Raw genomic sequence first — 16,680 nt, 5'->3', positions numbered from 1 at the left:
TGTGTATAGTGGTTTATATATAAATATATTTGGAATACATATGCCAGGTCATATACAATATTAGTTGCTTCATGCATTAAAAACAAATATACATTTCACAGACAGAGAGTAGCTACATGGCTTGTTATGCATACTCCCTGACAGGAAGAGAAAACAGCTGCTGCTCTAAAACTGACTGCCGAAACTAGGGGCAAAGGCTGAGCACTTAAATGTTTCTGTTTTTTTACTTTTTTGCATTTCTGGCACACAAATTGAAAAATAAAATATTAAAAAATGATGTAATACAACTCTGGGAGGAAGAATACTAACAGAATGGTGAAGGAAATTTACTGAAATGTTTAATAGTGTTTTGAGAAGCATTGTATTTGTTGGATCAGTGCCCCTGTCTCCCCTGCCAAATTAAAAATACAACTCAAATGTATTAGTATTATTCATCATGGTTACAACTCTGTGAGTTCTGTTATACTTCAACAGCTCCAGCTGTAAAGATAAGAAGCGTAGGGGATACGTGTGTGTGGTCAGGCTGTATTCAGGGTGTGGGAAATGAAGGGAAATCCTTGCCTTGTTATACAATGAGTTGATTGATTGTGTGTTGTATGAAGTGTGAGAACGTTCCGAGAGGCAGCAGAGCATTTTGACCTCCCAAGCCACAGTACACTACTGATAACGTTTTGTTTCCAATTAGACAGATAACCATTAATCAAAGCACCAAGTGAATATGACAGGAAAGTTTGTAAGACGTATCCCAGAATAGAGTCAGATCTGTGTGCTGAACTCAGCCATCTATGGCCAAATGCGCTTTTAAAATATCAATCATGCTCAATGATTAATCTACAGTGTCATTTTAAGGAGAGTGCCAGTGACTTGACACAGATCCTAAAACAACTCCCCAGACAAAAAGAAACCCCAGAGGAGCTTAAGATAACAAAGATGTGCCAGGACTAGTCATTCTAACCCGAAGTGAAAGCAAAACTGTATCTGAGCACCTTAATATTTCCTGGTCATGCTTGAGCAGTCATCGCTAAGTGCAAGTAAATGTCAGAGCATATTCTTTACAATCGGATTGCTTTAAAAAGTCATTTTTAGCTGCACACAGGAACCTTTGAAATAATCTTACGAACTAGTTTCCCCTTTAAACACACTTTCTGCCATCTAAGAGCTTCATGCGTCATGCGCCTTTTATGGAGTCCGTAAGACATTCTTGTGTATTCATGCTAGTTACTGGTACATGCAGCACATGGTTGGTTCTAAGCACCATGTGTGAGAACCCAATGTGTTGGACGGCCTTGGAACTTTTTTTTCCCCCCAGTTGGCTTAATAGCTGGATTAAGTGTAGCTTGGAAACTTATTTTAGGAGTCAGTAGTCATTAAATACCCAAAACAACTGCAAGAGAGATATAAGGGTCTACTTGACAGGACAGCTTAAATAAAGGGAAAGCTTCCTTTTTTGGTAATCCAATGAACGACCGCATAGTACAGAAGAACTAGCAGGACGTTGAGTTTTTTTTTTGCTTCACAGTATACTGGAGTTTGGTCTCAGGTGTCCGACATAGTATTCAGTATCTGGTAGCATTCAGTCATGGCAGACAGGATTTTCTTAGCTTTGCAATGTCTCCTTCTTGTTGGTGTCCTCCTCCTCTTGGACATCACGTCGGGATCTTTAGTCTAGTCAATAGAATTCAACAAACAAACACTGCTAATCAGTAGAGTTTATACATAACGATTGATTTCATGAACTTCAGTCAGGTATAGTGGTAAACTCAAAGGTGTCTTTTATTTATGTGCTCTATCACAGCATTATACACATTGTGGACGTATATTAATACCATATTAAAAAACTCAAACAGTGCTCACTCCAAATCCAAATAAAGAGTTTGATATCTGTCAACAGCAAACACGGAATACTGTCGATCAAAAGAGCCTTAAAAAGTTTAAAACAACCATTTTACAGTAAAAGCAGTTTTTGGCTGGACCACAGGGGCCAGCCCTATAAACACTCAGTCAGTCAGGGACAGACTTTCACAACTGAGTGATGAAGTTACACCATTGGTCAGCTGAGTTTTGCTCACTTCCTGTATCTGTTGTCTCAAATTTAAAAGTCCTCTAGCATATCATACATGGTTCAGCCATATACTAGGTTTTGACCTAGACTTGTTAAACATGTGCTTGTCTGGTGAGGCCTGAGGCTCTTGTTTGCTCTGCCCTATGACTCAGATTGAAACTATGAGCCTGAATCATCACATTTGGTTTTTATCCTCCACTGATTCATCAAAATGAAGTACAGGTGAATATCAGAATTCTTTGAATATAATAGTAACATTCTGACATTCTGACATTCTGACATTCTGGGTTTTATTGTATTGCAGCTTATTTAACTAACAAAACATACAATAGGTGAAGATTAAAAACAGTTCTGAATTTCGGTGAAAGGTCCAGATATTTCTGTAAATGCAACCAAATAACCCCCCAAATACTTTTTCTAGTCAACATTTCTTTCCCATGCCTATTTCTGGATCATGTCCAGATACTCTCACACAGCTGACTAGCTATGTAACTTTGAAGTGAGTCATCCACTATGTGGCAGACATTCCCCAGTTTTTCCCCAACATTTCATGCAGGGGAACTGAAAGAATTATTTCTTAAGGTGTGGTCACTCTGCTGCTGACCCTTCCAAAGTTTTGTCATGAAATACAATATTCTGACAACTACTGCATTCATAGAGAATGCACATCTACAGTACCAGTCATGTGTAAGAGACACAAAGTAATGATTTGACAATTTTTTGTCAGCACAGACTGTACTGGCCCATCATAGCCGACCAATGATTACACAGTACCTATTAATGTGTCAGGACTTACCGGTTTCACAGGACAAGGGCAATTTATTGAGTTCAGGACAGATGTGACCAGCTGCTTTGTGTAGGAAAGCCCTTGATTCCTCATTGTGCAGGTTAAACTGTGCAAGGTTCTCACAACATCCTGCAGAACAGAGGTATATGAATCCTTTGCAACATATAAATAAATTACACACTGAGTGACCACAAAAAATTAGATCCACTTTAAGTAGCACACACCTTTGGCCTAGACAGGAGCTTCCATGCATCGTGATGATTATACAGTAAATGAATGTGGTAAATCAGTGTTTATGCAATGCATAAATTGGTCAAAGGTTGGTCCAGGGGTGCTGCTATAAGCAAGTTCATCATAAAGTTTTGAATGAGAGTGATATCTGGTTTCCTGGTAGTCTGGTCATTAATGTTATTTTACCATTAAACGTTCATCAACATTTCTTGTACTATGTTACTGTCGCACACAGCTGTATGTGCACTGACCATCTGCAAATGAAGAGCAGGGTCTCTATTTTTCTGGTCAGTCAGTGTTTATTTTGATATCACAAAAAATAAATCATACACCAAGCAAATAACTAAATAAAATGTAGAAGATTAAACAGCAAAAAAAACAACAACTAATGAGTAAAAGCCAACTGTAACATCATCATTTTAGCTGACAACTACAGAATAATAATACTCACTGTGTTGTCTGAGCTACAGCTACGCTTGTGTTTCAGTTCTTCGCAGGTTTGGTTTTCCGGCAAGGATGCGATACTTTCTTTCTTCTGGATGAAAACATGGTAGTGGTAAATGTTAGTAATACAACTGAAGACTTCTAAAGTGCTGCTCTAACTTGTCTGCTTCTCTTTGTGGTATCTCTGTCTAATCTTCTGTGATTCATCACTAAAGAATTGAGTCATGTTACACGGCTAATCTACTCTGTGCTCAAAGAGTAGTATGTATTTATTCTATTTTAAATGGGATTGATCCCTTGAGCTTAGCTATAAAGCTTGTTTCTTGTAGAATGACAATCAAAGTCTTATTACCCATGAGTGCAGAGTGGTAAATATAAAGAATACACAGTACAATAGATCAAAAGCATTGGCGTCTTACTTACTGCGTTGTCGAGTTCAGTTTGCACCACTGGATTGTAATCGCTTTTGATTTCTGTACGAGACTTTTGGCCGGGACAACACAGGGATAGAGAATGAGGTAGATGCAGAAGAGCAAGGAGAGTGATGCAGAGAAGAGGCTGAGAGTTTGTGGCCATAGCGTGAGAGACACAGGGAGAGAGGGAGACATGCAGAGAGGTCAGTCCACCAATCCAAAACAAGTTTGGATCTAGTACAGTTAGGAACACCACATGGCACCAAACATCTTGTTCATTTTAGTGCATTCCCATTCTTTGTTACTTTTTATTTGACAGCTTGAATAATGAATATTTTGCATTATATGATACATTTTTAGTAAATATACCCTACAGTATATAAAGTAATTTAAATACCATGACCAGCTATAAGATTAAAATGATGCTTACATGTTAATGCATCAGCAATTAAAATAATCATTTTGAATATTGAATATTTTTAACTGTGCTTCAACTTTGTTTTACCAAAGTATGTTTAACTCAGGGCTGCATCAACCTGAAGCGGAGTTCATTCCTGTAAACCAGACGATAATTCCCATAAATCCAAAATTAATTTCAGTTTCCATCTGACAGCCGGATGGGAAGTTATTCACATGGAATTCCCCCCGTTTGGAAAAACCTATTAGTCTTCAACATACAGTATATCAGTCAGTCTCTCGGCGGGGAAGGCAAGGGGACAGATGCGCGTGTTCTCGGCTCCCGGTAAGTCTGGAAAACGACACAGTACGCTGCTTAACACACTTCGTGCTGTGTCTTCCCCGCACTAACACTTACCTGGCTTTAAGTCACCTCGAGCTTTGAGGGTTTAATGCCAGTTTAATTCGGTGCGTCACCAGCTTAGGCCATTGGAGTTACACCTATATGCAGCGCGCTGTCTGTACTCACCATTGGTCATTCTTCATTCATCGTGTGTTTTCATTGCTGCTCAGATACTCAGTTTGCTGGGCTTTACACAGTGTGAAACCAACGCAGACAGTTGCCTTCTCACTAATTCCCGGGGTTCTGGTGGTGTTTGAGCGCAAGGATAGTCCTTTCCCACGTCCTGCGTAACTTAGCTCTGAAACCACAGCATGTGATTTTACTTCCGTCCTCACACGGTTTCACTTTAGTGTCAGATGAATTAACGTGAAAAACGTCAACGGTATCGGTCACGGTGCGGATTTTGCTGACGATGTGGTGGATGGAGACAAGCTGTAGTTTAATGTGCTTTCTGTTTTGTGGAATGGGAAGAGAAATAACTCCTTGGGTGGGAAGCTCTAGGCTGATTGATTGTTTGAATCATTCATTCATTGGCCATGGCTGCTCTTTTCTTACAAAACCCTGCGCATACCACACGCAGGCGGGCATGGTCACAATGCCAGCTGCTGGTGTTGGACTAACAAAAATAGTAGTGGTGCGGTCAGTAACTGAGTGTTATGGTTCCTCAGGTATGTGAATTGCTGTCATTCCCTGCCCCTTTTAGACTTTGAACCCTCAGATCAGACTTCCCTTATTTATCACTGACAGTTATTTTGTCACGTTCGTTCGTTCATTCATTCTCACTACCCAATTCGTGTGTTCCCCAACTGATTTAATCTCAAATTGCTTTGTCATTAGTTTATCTGATTAATCTATGTAGTTTCAAAAGCTACAGCTGTGTTTCTGGTGCTACAAAATTGTATGTATAAATAGGTATGTGCATGTTATCACACCCACTCACTGATTGACTTAGTGCCTCTTGCTTTTCACTGTGCATAGTAAGAATTGTCAGGGAAGCTTCCACGTAACAGGAACGCCATTAAAGCACCTGACTCCCGTGGTCATTACTCACTGAAATATGAACCACTCCCAAGACCAAACATGAATAACAGTAGATTAATATGTATTATTTCATAAGGAACATGGTTTCAACCTTTAGTCTTTAATTTGTCCTTTGGATCAATTAAAATAATTTTGTCTGCCAATCTAGGACTACAAATATTTACATAAAAAGATAACAGCCAAGAACAGTAAGCTAATGCAATAAATTTCAACAATAAAATGGCGGTAAACAGTCTTTATAGCAGAGGCTCAGGGTATGCATGAAATTAAATTAAATTTAGCAACAAGAGCAACTGTGCAGTCAATGAAATGGATCAGTGAAATGTAACAATTTAGCTGACCAAGCAGAGACATTTAGGACAAGGGTCATAAATCCACCTGAATCTGCAGGATAAGATAAACAGATGTTTTTGAAATGACTTAAGATGGATTGATAAAGGCCAGATTTGTCAGTCAGTTGTCCACGTAAAGTGGTAGAGTCCACCTGCTGTACGTGTCACCCGGCCATGTTCGCAGTACTACATCAGCCACAGTTGGAACGTGAACACGACCATTAGGATCATAGCCAGTGACCAATGGACCATCATGTGATAACATTCTTGGTCTGTAAAAATATCAAAGCAACATGCCAAAATGTCCATAAGAGATTTAACTCTTGGAGGAGTATATTGTGAGATTTGAAATTTGCTTTTTACAAACAGTGAGTGGATCGTAGAGTTTGGATGTGTGTGTAAGGTCTCAGTGTCTGTCATATAATTTACACTACAGCTTCAGTCTGCCACTCACTCATTATACTTTTAACTGAAAGCACTCTGCTGTCTGCATGCCAAAGAAGGATGAGGAAGTGGTTCATCAGATTTCCCTGTCTGAAAAAAAATCCAGCATGTTTTTCACATAAGTCTATTCACCGAGTATAGTTCTGAATGAACTAAATGAAAAAAAGCAGTTTGGCTGCAGTACTCCAAATATTAGATAAGATATAATCATCCACTCTAAACAGGTGAGAGGAAGCAGCACATGTCATCTGCACAAAAGTTGCAACACAAACAAATTAAAGATTGGACAGATTTTAACTTACAGTTATATTTCCTGCTCATTTTCTATTGACATATTGAGGAAGTGTGCAAATGATGATGGTATTCTCATTGTCAGTGCTAAAGCCAGCTTACATGTCATCAGCATTATATGTTGTTTTTCTGCCAGCTATTGACATCACATGCATGAACACCACACCCCCGTGGCTGTGCACATAAATAATTTTATAAAACAACACATTGTTATCATATAAAAAAAATGTTCAAATTTTCCAAGTGTAATTGTATGTTTTTCGTGGCAGACAATTTGGCCCAGTAGGAAAATCACTGGTGTAATTAATGATGGCTGAATTCCAGTTAGCTGCTTCAGTTTCAGGATCCTAATATTGTGCATGCTGTTACACTGTCTTCTGTGCTTTTTCTACATTGACAACTAAAAGTAGCATCTGCTGTGGAAAAACCCTATTGCTACCAGATGTTATTAATGTAAACAAGAGCAGTATGCAACTGTCTCTATGGGTGTGGGCTTTTTTTCTGAGGAATATTACAACATTATTTGCAAGCCTCTGGTCTATATTTGATAGAGATAATACTACATTTGTCCTTAAATGGAAGTTAAATGGTGGCATTGGAATCATTACAAAATTATTATTTGTATAGAGAAGAGTTCACATCATTTCGTTATGTGTGTGTGTGTGTGTGTGTGTGTGTGTGTGTGCGCGTGTGTGTGTGCGTGCGTGCACACTACAGTGTTGGAGTCTATAGTAATTTAAGACATTTATCAGATTATGACAGTGGTGCCGGGAAGCATTGCATCGTGGGACCCAGAAGTGACCGCAGTTACCATGACAACAACAGTCAAACACGCAGATGATGTCCCGCTGCAAGATTCCTCTGATTTCCTGGTGCGTTGTGATTCACTCACAAACTATGTGTGAGGTGTACTGATACACAGAGCATCAAAGGTGTTTCAATCGTTACATTTCCTGTACTTTCATTGTTTGTCATTTGTGAGTTTATGCTAACTTTCCCTCTGTTTCAGGTGTTACCGTCCATTTTATGTATCTTTCAGCAATGTTTAGGTTACAGATCAAGCCACAGAGCAAGAACAATTAGTGCTCTACACTATGTCATACATATACCAAACGTGTTGTACTGTACATACAGTACTTTGTGTCTTATTCATAAACACGCTGTTTATGGCACCTACAAGATAGACCAAATTTGAATGTATTTGCAAAGACAGGTGCTAAAAGATTTTAAAAAAGGGTTGTTATACATTATAACCTCTCAGCATCTGACTCATTACAAATACATTCCGGTTTGTTCAGTCTATCTTGTAGATACCATAAACAGACAGATTATATAACTTGTTGAACACGTCCCGCTACATTTGATAAAAATTGAACACTTAATTAAAGTAGTTATTAATTTACCATAGTGGTATTCTAATAAACAATTTATCATAATAATCTTATCTTATACTTCTATAAACAGGATTGATAAAATGTATGAGAACTTTTGTGGAAAGATTAGACAAAATACTTTCAAGAGCAGGAAAATAATCAAGTCCAGACCCAACAATAAGGAAAAAAGGATTAAAAAAATTATCCAAAGCCAGTCTTGCTGGTCTCACAGCCAAGACGCACTTAGACACATGGCGAGCAGGAAGGACAGCAGACTCACTATACAGTGATGATGACTCTATTCAAGTGAAAGTAGCTACTATCTACCCAAAAAGTTATTAGATTTAGGATATCCTCTGTTTTTAAATAAAGTAAAATTAGTTGCAAAATCTAGTGACATAGGTAAATTGGCTAAACAGGAATGGGTCACCTTGAAACTTTCATGCATATACATGTCTACTATGTGTCAATATTCCGTAAGTAAGGGGCATTTACTGGCTGCTGCAAAAAAAAAAAAAAAAAAAGATTTTCTCAGGCAAGACATTTCTCTGTGTCGGGTTGTAATGGTTAAGTGCCTGATATCCTTTTCATTCTAGACTGAGGAAAACAACTTAAAGGGCTGTGCTCTCACTCTCACTCTCAGGTTGCATTTTGGCTCCAGGTCATAAGTCACCTGCAGAGTGATCTCTGTACTGGAAAATGCTTCAAATGCAAACAGAAATTTCTCCACAATGTTGTTTTAAAGAAAAAAAATTAGTAGTATTATGGCTGATTTTAATTCATTTTAGGGATTGTGGTTTTGAAAAATACCTGTAGTTTCTCAGGACAAAGTGAGCTGGTTTGTGGGGTTTTTTTAAAAATCAGAAGAAAAGCAGCGATGATGGAGCTGTTGATGACAGCTGTTGATGTAAAACAGGTCTTTCAAAAGAACAAATCTGTGGGAACATTGGCAGGTATCAGTGAGAACAACAGACTCCTTACTAAGGAAAAAAGACTAGGTTAAAAGTCAGACATGCAGCAACTGATCATATCTGTTTCATATCCGATTTGTGGTTTTATAGGCTTGTTTCTGCTGTATTTCTCTCTATTAGATGATTATATTACCACACCAGTTTTTTTTCTGCTTGTTTCAGCACATTTGCTACAAAGTTTTACTGTAACGTACTTAGATTTGGAAAGCTCTTCTAAGAAGATCCAATATTGAAGACTTCAGACTCAAACAGCAGCCTGCCTAAACTGAACATTAACCTGTTATTCCATACTTGATCCTAAATTGTCTCATTTGTTCCAAAAAATTGAAATAGTTGGCAGTATCTTATATTCTGTTCTGTATGATCAGTATCTTCAGTGGGGAGGGGAGTTTATCAGTGTTACAGTTCCGTTTACTATCTCTACTGACAGCATCAGTCACCGAAGGAGTGATTCAACCATGAATAGTAGATAACATAGCTTCTTCTTAACAGAGCATGCATTACCGCTTTAACACAAACACAACAGACATCAAATAGGACTCATGACATTTAGTCATTTGTTCATTCTCACTTTTGCATTTGAATTTAGTTCTGTTTGCAGCATGCATGCACACATGCACACGTCCTACATGCGGCTTTGCACAGTGACAGGCAGACATGAGGGTGTGACTTTGAAACACATCCTGGAATAGGTTGTTGCTTAATATCCTTGAGTGAAAACTACATTACAGGGACAATTTCCCATAAACTGTGTTGCAACACATTTTATGAATGGAAATGTTTTAACCAACATTAGGGGTGTAGATTCAAAAAGCGAACCAAAAACAGGAATTTAACTAAGCTTGTGTAATATCACATCCTTCGTTGGAGATAATGTGGCAATGGTTTTAAAGGCCTCCACTCAGGCTGTTATAGTAGCAGATTAATGCCATTGGTTTTGGAATGCAATATTTTTGACTTTTTGTGTGGGTGTATTGTATATCCTTTACCCTGGCTGTCTGCTTTAAAAGTATCGCATAGGGTTTTCCTTGCAGCATCATCAGTTGGAGCATCATCTCATTAAGTTAAACCATGCCTGTAAGCTGCCATGTAGAAATGCGTCACCATCTTTGGCAATAAACATTTTCCACTGACAAAAACTCCACCTTAATAAGCTGGGTCATGTGTACGCCCTTGTCCAATACCTGCATATTCTGCTCTTTAGTCTTAAGATGTCACTCTCTTGCTTTCACTCCTTCACTGCCCTCACTACTCTGCTACACTGAATGCATTTTTGCTTGCTCAGTCTACCTCCACAGCTTCCAATCCCTGAGGGGGGATTGGCAGTAATTTCTCCCTGAGGGCTCGTCTGCTGCTCAGTATGTTTCACAGAAGTTAAAATACACTGAGCACAGATGCCAAAAGTAAATTGCATTGACCTTTTTCTGTAAACTCCACATGTGTAAGATCCAAACCAGACTTTGTTTTCCTTAACAGAAGTTGAACCACCATCTTTTTCCACAGTTTTTTGTGTAAATAAAAACAGCAATGTACTGTGACTTGTTATGACATGAGATGTAAGTTTCTGTGTGTGTGTATGTGTTTGAGCGTGACTCTGTTTTTCCCAAAGTCATCTATGTGTGTGGTAAATATCCCGAAGAAACAGGGAAAAACAACAGCACTTAAACTAAACATTTCCACCAAAAAATGGACTTTACCAAAACATTCATTTTGTAGTGTAGGGACACTCTGACAGTGAAAGTTGTTCTTTTCTGTCCTCCATTTGAACTTATCGAGTCTCATTCTTTCCATTTTGTAATAATGTTCCATTTTCAGAAATTGACATAAGGTAATAGTGTCCATGTTCATGAGTTGTCATTTGGAGCTTTTAAAAAAGCATCAAAGGCATGCCAATGAAGTGATTGTGCAATGTGGTTTTTAAAAGGGGGGAAAGGACTCTAACAAAAGACTAATCCTTTATATAAAAGCTTCTTAAGGGGCAGACTTGACAACAACTGTGTTTCATTTGTTACAGCATGGGGCAAATATTCGAAAGTATCTAATCATAAAGCCCTTCCATAGTGATAAGCAATATGCTAACAGGGTTACAGAGGTTGATGGATGTACACTACTGTAGTGGAATTTTTAACTGGGCAATGAAGGAGGAAAATAAAGTTCATTTGATAGCCAGAAATGCCTGACTAAAGTAGGTTATCACAGGTGTTATGAGGAGGATTGTTAATAACAAACACAAGGAAAAAATGGATAGACATGAGCTTATATATGTATGTCATGATATAATATTTTGTCAGTTTCTTTGATTTCTACAGTTGAGATGCTTTTGGGAAACGGGGCCCCTGAGTGGAAAGTCATATCTCAACCTGGTGGCGCCATCTAGTGGTTATTCTACAAGATGTATGTGCACACAAACACACCTTCACACACATCTCATGTACAGAGAGCAGTGGAAAGATACTTAAAAGACTTAAATACAGATACTTTATTATAAGAAATATAAATCCATGAATATTTATGTATGTATTTATTTATTTAGCTGTCCTTTATTTATATGTTTTAATGTGTCCTTTTATTCTATTTTAATTTAATTTAATTTAACTTTTGTTTGTGATTGTTCTCCTTTTATAACCTACTTTTTATTTCTGGTTTTACTTACTTCAACACATCTCCTATCTTTTAGTATTTTATTAATTTATTTTATTATTATTACTTTATCTCTATTTTATTTTTATCCTTGTTTTCTTTTAATACCCTACTGTACATTTCTGGCTTTACTCATTTTAATACATCTCTTTGTTTTTCTTTTTTTCCTTTCTTTTAGTATTTTATTAGATTTTTTTACACTTCAATTTTATATTATTTTATTTGGCTGTTATGATTTTTTACATTTGTATCCTACCTCTGGTGTTCCCTCAAAAAGTGCTATACAAATAAAGTCTGATTGATTGATTGATTGATTGACTGATGAATTGGCTATGTTAAAACCGCTTTTATTAAATCAAACTCAAACTGACCTCACTTATTTCACTTTTCTCCTCAACCCGTAAGAAATCTGTTCCCAGTCCACAAACAGCAGGCTGAGAAGCCAATGAATAAACAAACAATATTCATTTGCAATATGAGAGAGATTGTATTATTTACTTCTCAAATTTCCTTTAGGCTATATTGCTATTGCAATATGGGATGACAGAATAATGAAGTGAAATATGCCTGTTTTGGCCATATGCACAGGATGAAAACAACAAACACAAACAATTCCTTATTGATATGGCATTACAGAAAAGAAAAGATACCACTCAAACAGGCGGTGGAAGCAGACTGCAAAACCAACCTGCTGCAGTAAATTAATGAAACTGAAACAAGCATGGAGGCTGATAATGAGATTCTTGATTGCTATCCCAGTTTGCAACAGTGTCAGCAGTACTCTGGCATTAGCGGATGGCCAATAGCTTCCACAAACTTCTAAGTGACTGCTGTTCTACTGAGTGCTTTTACAATGAAATATTACACCTATAATCAAGACTTTTTTCGTGGCCTAGCGTCTTCTATATTTCATTACAATTCATTTAATCTGCTTTAATTTTGTGAGTAGCTTGTAAACAATTTTTTTTTTCTATGAGTTCAGTGGACAACACAGAGTCGGTATATTTCTCTTACCTTGGTAAAGTCTTTGTTAGAGTAAGGCACATCGGCTCTCTCTCTCTGACGTAGCTGTGAGATGGAGATAATGAAAGGTGAGTTATTTTGAAGGGGTTTTTTTTGTTGTTGTAGTGAGATATTCCAAGCTGAAGGTCGATGTAAAGTATTCATAAAACATTTTTTGTCCAAGTCTGAGTCAACCTTTGGCCGAGAAGGCTTGAATTTCTTTTACATTATTAAATGCATCATTTCCTTAGCAAAAGAGACAGGTTTGATATGACTGTACAATCGCACTGAAACATCTGTTATTCACTTAATGGGGATGACATTTCTGAAAGTGTGTATTCATTCACTTTACTGTCCTTTAAAATATATATCTGTATGTGCAGTTTTGATGATGCAGTGTACACTGCTGATAGCTGATATAGTATATACATAGTATATACCAGTGTTGTACATGACTGTATAAAGGGAACAAGTAACATAGCAGAATAAAAAGATTGTAAATGTGTCTGATATGAGTGGATCTGACACAGTGAACCTCTGAATAAAGATACTTCATTTTAAACCCACATTTGTGAAATTTCATGTTCTCCCTCTCTGATTTATTATTCTCCAGCTTCCTCTTGCAACATTTCCCATCTGTATGAAAATGAACATTAAAGATCCACAGTGTCTGGTTGCATTCATTATTGTCTTTTTTTTTTTTTTTTTTTTTTTTTTTACCTCTGCAGCATCTCCTCTATCCCACCACTGTAATATCTTATATAACACAAACTGAATTTGGGTAATTAAATATGCAATTTCTACTGTTCAGATTTAAATACAAACTGAACCACAGCTGTTGTGGAAAATAGAGCATTGACAAAAGGTGGCAGTTACACACCGGGGAGGCTTTTATTAAAGAAAATAACTCAAAAATATTTCAGAACCATTTCAGAACAAAAAGTCATTTTATGGCACAAAACAATCAGTACTGTTTTTTTTTTTTTTTACGAACGACAAATGTATGAAAGAAAATATCACCTTGCAAGGGACAGACAGTTAAAAATGAGAGCGAGAGACAGAGTGGAGTAGAGACACAGTATTGTGGACAGCCAACAGCCATAACTCAACATAATGAAGATGCTTCAGTGCTCTCAAAGAGAGCCAAATTTGACTTATGAGAGAAAGAAAGAAAGAAAGAAAGAAAGAAAGAAAGAAAGAAAGAAAGAAAGAAAGAAAGCGCCGACTGTGCAAAACACATGATGTAGCCAGTACCACCACGATATCTGAAATACTCAGCACTCCTCGACCTTGGGAGACCAGGTGTGTGTGTGTGTGTGTGTGTGTGTGTGTGTGTGTGTGTGTGTGTGTGTGTGTGTGTGTGTGTGTGTGTGTGAAAAGGGATGAAGAGAGAGGGGGGGCTGGGGAGCTGGAGATGGAGATGGAGTGCAGGTCAGGTGACATTATCATCATCATAACCCCAGAGGGATCTGGACTGGTTGCCATGGAGTGTGTATGTTTGCAGAAGGGGATACGCCAACATGGGTGGGGGTGAGGTAAACCACATTACATTGGAAGGTTAAGGCTTGGTTTGAATGCTTAAGGTTAGGGTTGGGGTTAGGTATATAGTGGTCATGGTTAAGGTCAGAGAGTAAATACGTAGATTTGAGTGCGCGTGTGGGGGGTTTTCCAATAGACAATCGGTGCCATTGATGACTTTTAGGCACTTCACATACACGCGCAGATGTTAAACACACAACAATGAAATGCAACGCTTCTTCAGCTGTATAATTGGGAAACGTGAGAATATTGAGACACGGAGGGCGCAACATGCCTCACAGGGTTCCCGGTGGAGCATCACTGACACTCCCCCAGCGGTCTGTCAAAAAAGCAGAAGAAATCCCCATATGCACATACAGTATGTCATACCATTAAATATATGAGGCAACTCCCAACCTCTTCGTCCCATTATTCACCTGAAGATGGCGCTCCATGTCCTCGTATGATGGCGAAACTGCGGCGTGAGTGCATGGCGCGGATGTGTGTGAGTGCGAGAGCGAGTCAGAGAGCTGCTGTCTGCCTCCTCTCCGGTGGTGTTGCCTTCCCATAGCTGCAGTGCTTTGCTGCTCTCTCTCTCTCTCTCTCTCTCTCTCTCTCTCTCCCTCTCTCTCTCTCTCTCTCTCTCATCTCTCTCTCCCTTTCTTTCTTTCTCGCTTTCGTATCCAGCGCCTCGCTTCATCCTCCTCTTCCTCCTCCGTCTATCTCCTCTACTACCTTCTCCTTCTCCCTGCGGATGCCTCAGCCTTGCACCCTCTGCCCAGCATCCCGGCAAATGCTCGCTCCATCCCCGGCAACTCCGGACGCAGGACGCAGCGAGAAAGGCGCACCGCTCCGTTCTGATCTGATCTGAGCACACTGCGGATTGACTTGAAAGAGAGGCGGACCAGGGGCAAAAGGGAAACAAGGAGACACCGGTCGCTGACAGTGGCCAGGATCTCATTTCGGTAAGTCATCGCGTTATTTTCTCCTGCTGTAGACTTAATATGATCGGGCAGAGAGGGAGAGGGTGACAGGTTTACAAACGCCTGTGCTTTTAGACTGTTATCATTCATCAGAATCAGACGTGGTGTTGCAGTTTGGAGATGCGCAGGAAACCTGATGGTTAAGACTTCTGGATCATGCATGGAGGATGATTTCGGGAAACTGCTGGTTTAAACATGATGCCCCGCTTTTGATAACAAGCTTGCTGGGAAGCTCCTCTCAGAAACAAGCGTCCGACTGTGTTCAGATCACCCAACACACAACAGATATTCCAGCTGACTGCTGACCCAAATTCACTGCTGGTTGTGCGTAAAAGTACTCTGAAGGTGCGAAAAGCACCTTGTAAACAAAGAAGTAGGATTGCTCTTCCTCGCCAGATAACTAATCATTTTGTTTTGACAACTCCATTCACAACCAGAAGTTAAAGTTGTTGTTATATCCTTAAAAATGTGATACTTGGACATGTTTTTATGGTATAGCATGGTGCATGAGTTATTACTGGACCAAATTCTGTTATGAACGGTGGGGCTTTGTGGTACAGTATGTTACTAATAAACCAAATTATTTGGCAATATCTATCAAGTGTTAAAATGCCTTTTCTCTGTGAGGTTCAGGAGCATGAGTCCAAGAGGTGACACAAGGATAAGAGTATGGGTAAGACTCCATACCTTTCCCACAGCCATACTTGTATTTTGATCAATAGACATTTTCAGGAGGGGGATTGTGCGCTGGCAGTTTGTCAAGGGCGTACTATATATCCTGCAGATGATGTGGAGGAGAAGAGGAGGAGGAGGAGGAGGGCTGGGCTGCTGTTAGGCATGCTGTGGGTACATGCGTAACGTACTGCATGTCAGCACTTTGGCAGGTGCATGATGGACAGCAGAGGCGCAGTCGTACAGAGAAGGAAAAAGTATGCTTAGGTTTATATCACATTAAACCCTTTGTCTTCTGATCTGTGCTGCTTCCATACAATAAAACTTTGCAGGTTAGGCAGCTTCCTCTGTGGCCAGGTAAGCAATGTGTAACAAGGAGAATTCAATCCCCTCTAATTCCCCTCAAACTGATCTCTCTTGCAGGAATATGGGGATATAGATTTTTTCCTCCCGCCCATGTCCTCTACGGACAACCACTGCTCAGTCTGTTTCAACCAGCATGTTATCCACTTTTCCAGTTCTTTAAGTGATGACAGTACAACACTCTCCTTGCCCACGAGCCACACATCTTCAAGAGCTTCAATAGATTTTTTTATTGTTCAAGGATAAGCAGCATTACTAAAGACCTATCACTGTGGGAACTGTCTAAACTATTCTTGTGCATTCTCTCTCTCACA

At 39.0% G+C, this 16,680-nt stretch overlaps 2 protein-coding genes and 1 long non-coding RNA gene across 4 annotated transcripts in view; 2 read left to right on the top strand and 1 right to left on the bottom strand.

The window, feature by feature from the left end:
• Nucleotides 1-11: 11 nt before the first annotated feature.
• Nucleotides 12-14,917, bottom strand: LOC137173533 (uncharacterized). Its single transcript, XM_067578423.1, has 6 exons — nucleotides 14,786-14,917; nucleotides 12,843-12,896; nucleotides 3,948-4,082; nucleotides 3,532-3,615; nucleotides 2,859-2,978; nucleotides 12-1,665 (listed from the first exon to the last, which is right to left on the bottom strand). Exons 1-6 carry the CDS (start codon nucleotides 14,915-14,917, stop codon nucleotides 1,537-1,539), a joined length of 654 nt encoding a protein of 217 aa, XP_067434524.1. The 3' UTR covers nucleotides 12-1,536.
• On the top strand, nucleotides 4,433-11,582 carry LOC137173534 (uncharacterized). Its single transcript, XR_010925198.1, has 2 exons — nucleotides 4,433-4,679; nucleotides 7,597-11,582. It is a non-coding gene; the product is annotated as an uncharacterized lncRNA (long non-coding RNA).
• A 56-nt stretch (nucleotides 14,918-14,973) lies between the features above and the next one.
• ctnnd2a (catenin (cadherin-associated protein), delta 2a) overlaps nucleotides 14,974-16,680 on the top strand; it is a 278,500-nt gene continuing 276,793 nt past the window's right edge. For both annotated transcript variants that reach the window (XM_067578419.1, XM_067578413.1), the window contains exon 1: nucleotides 14,974-15,313. The gene's annotated coding sequence lies outside the window, so the exon portion shown is untranslated. The remainder of the gene's footprint in view (nucleotides 15,314-16,680) is intronic.

Source organism: Thunnus thynnus, chromosome 21 (assembly GCF_963924715.1).
Source record: "Thunnus thynnus chromosome 21, fThuThy2.1, whole genome shotgun sequence".
In the NCBI taxonomy this organism is placed as follows: domain Eukaryota; kingdom Metazoa; phylum Chordata; class Actinopteri; order Scombriformes; family Scombridae; genus Thunnus; species Thunnus thynnus.
This window is presented reverse-complemented; position numbering and strand designations above follow the sequence as displayed.